Below are 10,723 nucleotides of genomic sequence, written 5' to 3'. Positions count from 1 at the left end.
GATCTGGTTGGCAGTGGCAGTATGAATTAACAGATAGCAGGAACTGCTAAAGGTTTGCTTTGTTTCACTGGAGACTCACAGCTTTGGTTTTCTGGTTGCTAGCGTCTGAGAAGACCTTCACTGTCCTTGTGAGAATTGTATGCCTTCCAGTGTTGGCACTAGCCCTGGAAGCCTGTCATGGAAGAGCAGTTGCACCACCCCGTTTGCAAGGGCGGACTACAAATTTCACTCATCTATCTCTTACTTCTTAGCCGAGGTTTATAACATTTAGGGCAGAGAAAAATGACTTGTCATTTTTCATTTTCTGCATCCCAACACCCCCACTTCACAATGTTGATAGATAAGTAGCATAGTATCAACACAGCACAGGTCCATCTCGTCCTTATGTCTGTAGACACAGTCCAGTGAGTAGGAGAGTGTCTGAGCTATAGCTGTGCCCTGTGCGCATGTCAGAAATGGTAAGTGAGCTGGGGCCTCTTCTCCCTCTGCCTGCACTTCTTTTGGTCTCCTAGGTGCTGATCTGTAAGCCCCCATTTTCATGCAATATGGGGCTTGCTTCTGCAGTTCCCCAACAGTACCAACACACTTGTTCACAAGAAATGAGTGTTTCACACATCTTTGTCTTTTCTTAGTATGTTAAACTTCAGCATTTTTTCTAAGACTTCTGACCTACATCTGAATTATATATTCTTCCTCATATTTGATTCACCTGTTTTTATTCTTTGCAGACATCTACCTCCTTGTCTGTGAGGTTCAGATTACAAGAGGAGGGGGGAGTTATCTTTATCATGTCTCAAAAGATCTATGCCAGGATTTCCTTTGCACACTAAGAGCTGAAGCTTGCTTGGAATACTCCTCTCAGCCTAGGTCTAGTGCCTTACTCTCCAGTAGTGGACTGGGGTAGGAAGGAAGAATGTTCAGTCTGGGTTCTCATCACCCCATGTCAGCCTCCTTTCTCAGGGTAGTGTGGGTGTGGGGTGGAAAGTGCATAGCTCATCTCACTGAAAGCTTCTCTCAGTTCACACTTAACTCTCTGGTCAGTGCTTAAGACATGAACATCATTGTAATCACCATAAAGTTCTGTACATTTGCATGTAGTGTGGCTCCCTCCTGTCCCTGTGTAGTGTCAGTGTGTGGTCCTGAGGACGCTCTAGATAGCGGAGTAAATAAGACCTTTTCCCAAGAGCAGATTCAGCTGACTTTGGACACATAGGGTGGGTAACTGCATTTCATGGCCAGAATTATTTCTGGATGGCTGGATTTGAGATTTTCTTTTCATGTATTAGATATATAAATGAATAAAAACTGTTTTCATTAACTATTGCCGTGCCCATTTGTGAAATGTCCTTTAACTTGATTACAACATGGTATTTGCCTTTCTTCTCAAAGGATAACACTGTTCATAAAACCATTTACATCTGTGATAAGGGGTTTAGAATATAACCCCACTACCACATACATGTAAGCAAACCCATGTTCATGTAAAAGAGGGACAGAGGGCACTAGCCAGCTGTAGAGATGGCCAATATCAAAATTCAAAAATGATGTAGGCAAAACCTAAATAAATAGGTCCAGGCTTGCAAAATTTCTCTGTAGGGAGTAGGTGACTGAGGTGATGTCTGATGTTGTGGGGACAGAAGTAGATGCGTCACTTGCTGTCCCCCTCTCCTCCCCACTATTGGTTCTCCTTTTTAAGTTCCAGAAACCTTGCATGACTGATGTCAAGATTTGACCTCAGTGGTTTCTCAGAACAATGGTAAACTTGGGTACACACAAGAGCTTGGAGAGACAGCTCTGAGATTAAGAGCACTTACTATGAAGAGGCCTAACAGTGTAGCCATGGCAGGCTGCAGACCAACAGTTGAGACTGGACCTCACCACTGCAATAACCAGGAAAAGCCACAGATTGTACTCTGCAGGGGGCCAATCAGAATTGAGAGAAGTACTACTAGATGCTCCAGAATATTAAGGATAGTTTACCTAACTTGTATATAGGTTACCAATTTCCTTGTAGTAATGCCAGTACCAATCCCTGTTTGACAAGGGTCAAACTTCACTCATCCTGCCTAATCAGGAGTTCAACCCTCATCTGGATCCAGAATTCCCCTACTGCCCCATCCTTTACTCCTTAAAATCCTGCTTTAGCTGAGCTTAATGCTCTTCCTAATCCAACCTGTGAGAACAGGAGAGCTCAATTTAAGCTGACAATAAAGGCTCTTGGCTTTTGCCTATGATTTCAGACTCCTGGTGGGCTCTGGGGGACTCTATATATTTCTGTGCATCATGTGTCTGCCTAGTACTCGAAGAGGCCAGAATGAGGGCATCAGATCCCCTGGGACTACAGTTACAAGCAGTTGTGTTTGAGTGCTGGGGACTGAACTGCTGTCCTCTGGAAGGAAGAGCAGCCATTGCTTTCAACCAATGAGCTATCTTTCCAGCCCACACTTTCTGATCATGGAGAGGTCCCAGCACCCACATGGCCTCTTACAACTCCCTGCAAATCCAGTTCCAAGGGACCCAGTAACTTCTGACCTCTGCAGACACCAGGCATGCACAGGGTACACATACATACTGGCAGAGAAAATACTCATGCCTTATGCCCACCACCCCTCCCCCATCTGTTTTGCTTTTTCAAGACAGGGTTTCTCTATAGCCCTGGCTGTCCTCAAACTCAGAGATCCACCTGCCTCTGCCTCCCGAGTGCTGGGATGAAAGGTGTGCACCAGCAATGCCCAACTCTATCCTTTTATTTTTGTGTGAATGTGGGTATATGAATGCTGTGTGGAGGTTGGAAAACAGCAACAGACCTAAAGCGGCTGTGAGCACGATAGGTTGGGGTTAGATATATTACCTGAATAGCAATTTCCTCCAAAGTCCCGAGGCTCCGTGAGGGTCAGCATGTTCCAAGCCAGGCAGATGAGGCTCCTACCTCCCCAAGGATATATTAGCAGTTAAGGCCACCGAAGAGACACACCAACCTGTCCAAGTGCCTATAAGTTGTGTGGTGGGCACACGCCTACATCTTGTTATATAGGAGTTTGAACTCCTGCCCACACCTCCCCTGTGCTGTGCTACTGCATTTGGTTCTGGATCCCTGATTTTTGACATGAATCGAGTGTTCCACCCCTGCCCCATTTATTCCCTTATCCTTTCCCTCCTTAAAGACAGGTCTCACCTGACAGTGGTGGCACACACTGTTAATTCCCAACACCTGGAAGACAGACGGGTAGTGAGGTCAGCCTGGTCCACTGAGTGAGTTCAAGGACAATCAGGGCAACACAGAGAAACTCTGTCTTGAAAAAATAGTAGAACAAAACAAAACAAAAAAGGGTCTCATGCATCCCAGGCTGGGTTCTAGCTCCTTGGATGTAGCCAAGGATGACCTAGAGCTGCAGTTAACCTTCCCAATGCTGTGACCCTTTAACACATACACTTCATGTTGTGGTGGCCCCAACCACTAAATTATTTTTGTTGCTACTGCATAACTGATCTTTCTGTTATGAATTGTAATGTAAATATTTTTTGAGAGAGGTCTACAGGGACCCACAGTTTGTGAACCTCTGGTCTAGGCCTTTGGTTCCTGCTGCCTGTACCTCCTGAGAGCTGGGATTGCAGGTGTGTGACACTTGCTGTATGCACTGCTGGGAATCAACAGCGCTCCAACCATTTAAATCACATATTCAGACACAGCCCCTCTGTGTGTCCTTTTAGGTTTGTCTTAGCATTGTCCAGGTTGGTCTTAACAATGGGCTGAAGCCAGCTTCCTATCTCAGCCTCTGGAGGAGCTGGGACTACTATATTTCTATTACTTAAAACATTATTTTTGGGGCTGGAGAGATAGCTCAGTGGTTAAGAACACGTCTTTCCTGCCCTTCCCAAAGACACACATTTGATGCTAGCATGCACATCCACATGACCTCTAACAACCATGTATAACTCTGGTTCTAGAGGGTGTGATACCCTTTTCTGGCTTTGATAGGCACTGCTTGTCTGTAGTGCAAAAGCATGCAAACAGGCAAAAACAGTCACACACAGAGAAGTATTATATTTAAAAACTATTCTTATTTTATGTATAAGTATTTTTGTCAAGGGCTGGAGAGATGGCTCAGAGGTTAAGAACATTGCCTGCTCTTCCAAAGGTCCTGAGTTTAATTCCCAGCAACCACATGGTGGCTCACAACCATCTGTAATGGGGTCTGATGCCCTCTTCTGGCCTGCAGACATACACACAGACAGAATATTGTATGCATAATAAATAAATATGAAAAAATAAGTATTTTGTCTGCGTGTATGCCTGTGTACTGTGTACATACCTGGTGCCCACAGAAGTCAGAAGAGAACATTGGATCCCGTGGACTGGAATTGTAGCTAGTTATAAGCTGCCATGTGGGTGCTGGGTATCGAGCTCAGATCCTTTGCTCTTAAGCAATGAGCCATTTCTCTAGCCTCAAATATTAAAAACAAACTGTAGAACAATGGTGTAGGTGCGCACTTGTGGAGGTCAGAGGACGAGTTCTGAGTTTGTTTTCTCCTGCTGTGTGGGTCCCTCATGAGCTCTAATCATGAGGCCTGGAGGTAGGCCGTCTTACTCAAAGCCCAAACTTCTGGGTTTTTTTTTTAATCTAAATTTTTTTTAAATAAATTTTTTACCTGCACTTATGTATGCACGTGTACCATATGTGTGGTACCCAAGGAGGTCAGATGTTGACTTCTCTGGAACTGAGCTAGAGATGGTTGTGAACTGCCACGTGGATGCTGGGGGTTGAACCCAGGTTCTGGAAGAATAGCCAGTGTTCTTAACTCCAGCCCCCTATTATTATTACTATTTTTAAAAGATTTATTTATTTATTTATTATGTATACACTGTTCTTCGTGCAGGCCAGAAGAGAGCACCAGATCTCATTATGGATGGTTGTAAGCCACCATGTCTCTCTATGAGGCTCTGGTTGTTAGGGAACTAACTATGTAGACCAGGCTAGCCTTGAATTCACAGGTCTTCCCCCCAAATCCTGCAGTCTTACTTTTCTGGGACCCAACAAGCCAGGATCCGAGAACGACCTCGGCAAGGCCTGTGTGCCTGAGTCTGCAGCAGTTGATCAGGAGCTGGAGATTCTTCCCAGTCACCACAGACAAGATTCAACAAGTACAAACCTGCAAACTCTTTATTAAATTCTCCCATTTCATCTGTACAGAAAAAAAAATGCACATTATGTTCAGAATCTCAGTAACATCTTGAAATTACACAGCATGAACATGTAAAAACAAGGAACTGTGGGGGTTTTATACATAGAAAGGAAATCCATTTACAAAAGAGGCTTGTTAATTGTACTTTTTGTTCAAAAATAAAAATAAAAACAAAAAACAAAAATGAAAAGCAAAAACAGGTTAGAGGCCCGAGATCTGGCACAGCTCTCACCGTGTATTCTGCCTTCCTGCAAGGACTGACCTGTGTGCTGGCAGTAAAGCCCACTGCCACCAGGAAGCCCACTGTCACCCCCTGTGCTGCCACCAGGAAGCCCTCTGTCACCCCCTGCGCTGCCACCAGGAAGCCTGCTGCCACCCAGTGTGCTGCTAGGTGATCTGGGACCTGTTCTAGCGAAGGACTCCATGCTCTGAGGTTCTCATGTCAGTTTTGGGTTGGGAAAGGGTGAAACAAGAGCTAGAGGCATGGTCATCCCATCTCCTCTCCTAGGAAGCTCTTCACCATCCACTGCCTGGTGCTCAGTGCTCAAGTAGGGGTAAAGATGTCACAGGAGAACCCTGTCAGGATACCGTCACCGCCTGCCTGTGCGGACAGCTGTATCTTTGTGTTTTAGGTGACAAACAGCCTGAGCCCTCCAGCCCCCCACACCAGAACTCAGAAGTCTCAATGTTTGCTCACTTTCAGGTTTAATCTTGGTTTGCAACTCTCTGTTGTCTGAGAACTGGTAGCAAGAAGGGAAATTTGACGTTAAACTTGATTACCTTAACAGGTGAAATTGGAGAGGCCAGGGAAAAGTGTGGCTGGACAGATGGCAAATCAAAGCTCCATGGAGGGAAGGGGAGCCAGAAAAGCAGGTACAGCCCTTTGAGAACCGAAACTAAGTAGGGCATAGAAACCCAAGAGGGCATTCTGAGCTTTGCATTTCCAAATTCTCAAGAAGCTGAAACACAAACTTCCAAGAGGCATGTAATTCAAAAAGCCACCACTTGAGTTGGGCGGTGGTGGCGCACGCCTTTAATCCCAGCACTCAGGAGGCAGAGGCAGGCGGATCTCCATTAAGTTTGAGACCAGCCTGTTCTACAAGAGTGAGTTCCAGGACAGGCTCCAAAGCTACAGAAACCTTGTCTTAAAGAGCCACCACTTTCTCTAAGTTCTGTAGGGGCCAGACTGGGCTGGACTTCTGCACACAGTTATCATCCTTCTGAGGTACTGAGCCTGGGGCAAGTAGAGAAAATTTGTTTTTGTTTTGGGACAGGGGAAAGAATGGTAAGGGGAGGTACCTTTTCAGAAGACCCTGACACCAGCCGGGAGGGCCCAGAAATGGCCCAAAGCCTCTCAGGGGGCATGGAGAGCTCTGGAACTCACACTGATCCATGAGTGAATGCTCTCTCAGTAAGGCTGAGGGGATTGATCTCACAACCCTGACCTAGAGTGTCCTCTGTCAGTGGACTTCAGGAGACAGGAAGACATAATGTTGGATAGTAACTTTCTGTGGCTTCATCTGGGACAGTGGACTGACTCTTCCTCATACATTCTGACCCCAGGCTGGCCTGGATTCTCTTATCTAAGAGCAGGAGATGGCAGTCATCGTACCTGTAATGGGCTCTGTTACTGCCTGACCACTAAATGCCACCACTTCATCAGTGGCCCTGGAGTGCCCCGACCTACGGGTAGGTACACTGGCTCAGCATGCTGACTTGACTCACAGAACCAGGACTGGAAATGGTAGCCAGATGCTCTCTGGGAATGGAAAGACTTTCCCAGGGTCAGACTTCTGACAGCAGCAACAGCAATCAAGGCCAGGGATGCACCCTGCTAAATAAATGTCTTTGTCCTGAGGTGTTCCTTCACTGGGAAAGCTCATCAGAGAGGAGGGGTTAGTTTGGTTCTGGACTCATGGTCCACAGAGGCCCTGGCCAGGGCTCTGGTTCTCTGAAGCAGCAAAGGGTAGCAGTGGAGTGCTAACAGTCCCCAAGTCACGGGCTTGAGCCGGCAAACTAGACCACAGTGACCTGGCTGCTGGAGCCTTGGTCCAAACTCCCTGGCTCAGACTTTGGCTCCCCCCGTGGGGCCAGGCCTCTTGACTTATGAGCAGGGGCTTGAGTGCCTAGAGCCCACTCTCCTATGTCCACAACTACAGAATGGACAACACTGGGCCCTGTCCACATAGACTAGAAAAACCTGCTCAAGACCAGGCCTACCGCAAGAGCCAGCAGTAAGAGCTACTCCAAGGAAGATGAACACTTCCTTGTACTAAGCAATTCAAGACACTAATAGCTATCTTTTCTATTCTGACCATTTTTAATCACATTTATTTTTCTTTTCTGAGACAGGGTTTCCCTGGCTATTCTGGAACTCACTCAGAAGACCAGGCTGGCCTTAAACTCAGAGATTGTCCTGCCTTTGCTTCCCGAGTGCTGGGATTAAAGGCGTATACTACCACTGCCCGGCTAATGACAAACATTTTAAGAACCTAACTCATCCAACCTCCCAATCTACAGGCAATGAGGATTCCTGTCAGTGCAGAAACAGAGACACCATGACAGCCCTAGCCTACTGGAGAACATCAATGTGACCCTGCATCACAAGGGCATCAGGGCTGCTTTCAACAATGTTTGCATTGGGTATCAGCCCAGTGTGACACTGAGACTCTTGGGGAGGGAGGAGCTTTAAACCAGTGAACAGGGATTTTAAGTCTCATTAAACTTAAGAATCCCAAGACAGCTGCTGAGAATCAGGAGACTCTTAAAGCAGCACTGAGGGGACCAGGTAGCTCAGCAAGCAGCTCCCTTGTAACTTCTATAACCCTAAGCAGGGACAGACAGCTGGCCTGGAACTCACTGCCACGAGAAAAGGCAGCAGAAAAGAAAACCACAGTATTCAAATGCGTGTTGGTCGGGTCAGACCAGGAGTGATTTGGAGCAGCTGATCTGTGACTGCCACAGCTCGCACTGAACGCACCTCAGGGAAGGCGGCACTCGGGTGTGGCAGCACTTGTAGGTCTAAATGGGAGCTAGGAGCAGACAGGGCACCGCCAAGGGGCCTGGGTCAAGTGGACAGTTTTAGGCACATGATTTATAATACTTTGTGGACATATAACAGGTTAATAAAATATATATTATATAAATATATCTCCTACTGTACATGCCACCCTCTGGACAGCCACTGTGACACCATGGCCCAACTCAAAGGTGAATGCAATGCCTGGGTTCCTCCCTCTTAGGCCCTAACCCTGTCATTTCCACACTGGAGGAATGAGGAAAAATGGCTGGGAACCTTGCTCCTGTAAAGCTCAGATTATTGAAAGTTGACCAATCACCAAAATATAACGTTCGGCCAGTGCCTACTAGAGTGAGTACAAACAGCAAATGAGTGAAAGAAAAAGAAAGGGAGGAAAAACAAACGGAGAAAATCCTCCATGTTTTAATGCCATCACCACTGTCCACCTCCCTTCAGATAGAGGCACAAAAGAGCCTGTCTGGGAAGTCTGCCTGGCTTCACTGCCAGTCACACGTTCGAGACCATGCTCAGTCTTTAGAAGCCACCATTTCCGGCCTGTACTGTAGCCCAAAAGATGAAGTGAAGTGTGTCTACCACCTGTGCCTCCTTACATGGCCCTCTCATCCCCATCTCGGAAGTCCCACACCCCAACCTAGTAACGACTTCCTGTTGAGGTAGAGAACTTCGAGGGCAACCCCAGACTCAAGTACAGGCCTTCGAGCACGTCAGGGACATCCTGCTGCACAGACTTTTGCTCCCTCCCTAGTCCACTGGCCTTGCCTCTGCACTGAAGTGGGGAGACCACAGGAATGCCTGTTGCTATGGGGCTATGGACAGCAGTGGCTCATCTGGGGCAGGAGATGGAAGCATCACACTGCAGCAGAAGCAAACAGGACCCAAGGCAGGCTGCTTAGTCTCCCCTCTACTTGGTGACGTCCCCTGCCTTGATGTGGCTCAAAGTTGCTTCTAGGAGAGGAACCAGACATTTCAATGCTATGCACACCTCCTCCGAGTCCTGCTGTCACCTGCTGTATTTCCATGACGGAAATAGCCCTACTGCTCGAGTCAAGACTGAAGGAGATGGGCTAATATATACACACTTTTTCCTTTCTTTACATTTTTTTTGTTTTTTTTTTTTTGTTTGTTTTTAAAAAACTCTGAGTTGCAGGTCAGGTGAGTCGGTTCTGGAAGTACTGGCAGGTCTGTTGGTATGACAGAATTGTCTACAGGCAGGTAAACCCTTCGCCAACAAAGGCTACCACCAAAGCAGCCAGCTGCCAATGCTGCAACGGCAGCTGGGAGGAGGAGGACACCGCGGATGTGGCCAAGTCTGGATGGGAAGATGCAGTGGGCACCTGATGCTGCTCTACTGTGGGTGTTGGTGCCACCTCGTAGAGGACGAAGTGAGAGGGTGCACTATACAGGAGGCTGTACAAACTGGGCCCTGGGCAGGTAGTTCCTTGGTGGCCAGGCGGCTCTACCTGTCCTTGAGCTCTCGTGTTACGCGCTTCGTGATCCGCCCACACATCAGGCCGATGAGGAACAATATGCAGATGCTCCCACTGATCACAGATAGGATGTAGTTCTTTGAGGGGGATGTCATCACTTGCATGGCAAGATCAGAGAAGCCATCTGCTGGGGCCACCTGGAAAGAGACAGCAATGTGACCCTCTAAGGGAGAGCTGGATAGGTAGCAGATTATATCTTACTTAGCCCCCAAATTCCTAGTTTAATATATAAAATATATAAATTAAATATTTTTAATTAATTTGTTTTGTTTTTTGAAATGGGATCACTCTACATAGCCCTGGCTATCCCTGAACTCAGAGATCCATCTGCCTGCCTTCCAAGTGCTGGGATTAAAGGTGTGTGCTATTATACCTAGCTTTTCTTTTTTTTATTATTACTATTCTTATTTAGAGCATGTGTGTGTGAACATGTGGATGCACACTTGCCACGATGCACACGTGGCACTCAGAGGGCTACTCTGAGTCGGTACACTCCTCCCACCTTTAAAGAGGTATCAGGGATTGAACTCGGGTCTTTAGGGTCCCACGGCAGGCCTTCTCCCCCACTGAGCCACCTTGTGCACTCTAATTCAGATCTTTTAGCTCAAGGGGGAGAGGAAAGAAAACCAACACAACTATAACACTTTTTCTGGATCATAAAACTACAAGTGTCCCCTGCCCAAACTGAGACATAGAGAGACAAAGAGATGCCATCACCCTCACGTGCTGCTAAAGCACTCACAGGCCAGCCTGTGTGAAGTCTCTGCCTGCTCTTACTCACTGCTCACACCAGCCTAGCAGGCATCTCGTTACTCCGACATTACAACAAAGACTGTAGGCTGGGGTCCTTGTGACAATCAGAAGGCTACAGATATATTTATGCTCTTCACTGTGTTTGATACCTTTTTAAAAAACAAGGTGAAGCCGGGCGGTGGTGGCGCACGCCTTTAATCCCAGCACTTGGGAGGCAGAGGCAGGCGGATCTCTGTGAGTTCAAGACCAGCCTGGTCTA

The 10,723-nt window shown here is 47.1% G+C and overlaps 1 protein-coding gene across 1 annotated transcript in view; it reads right to left on the bottom strand.

The window, feature by feature from the left end:
* Nucleotides 1-5,144: 5,144 nt before the first annotated feature.
* The window catches only part of Glg1 (golgi glycoprotein 1), a 92,123-nt gene continuing 86,544 nt past the window's right edge, over nt 5,145-10,723 (bottom strand). The window contains exon 26 of the mRNA XM_005345660.3: nt 5,145-9,848. Within this exon, the coding sequence (XP_005345717.1) occupies nt 9,681-9,848 (168 nt within the window). The 3' untranslated portion in view covers nt 5,145-9,680. The remainder of the gene's footprint in view (nt 9,849-10,723) is intronic.

Source organism: Microtus ochrogaster, chromosome 4, assembly GCF_000317375.1.
Source record: "Microtus ochrogaster isolate Prairie Vole_2 chromosome 4, MicOch1.0, whole genome shotgun sequence".
In the NCBI taxonomy this organism is placed as follows: Eukaryota; Metazoa; Chordata; class Mammalia; order Rodentia; family Cricetidae; genus Microtus; species Microtus ochrogaster.
This window is presented reverse-complemented; position numbering and strand designations above follow the sequence as displayed.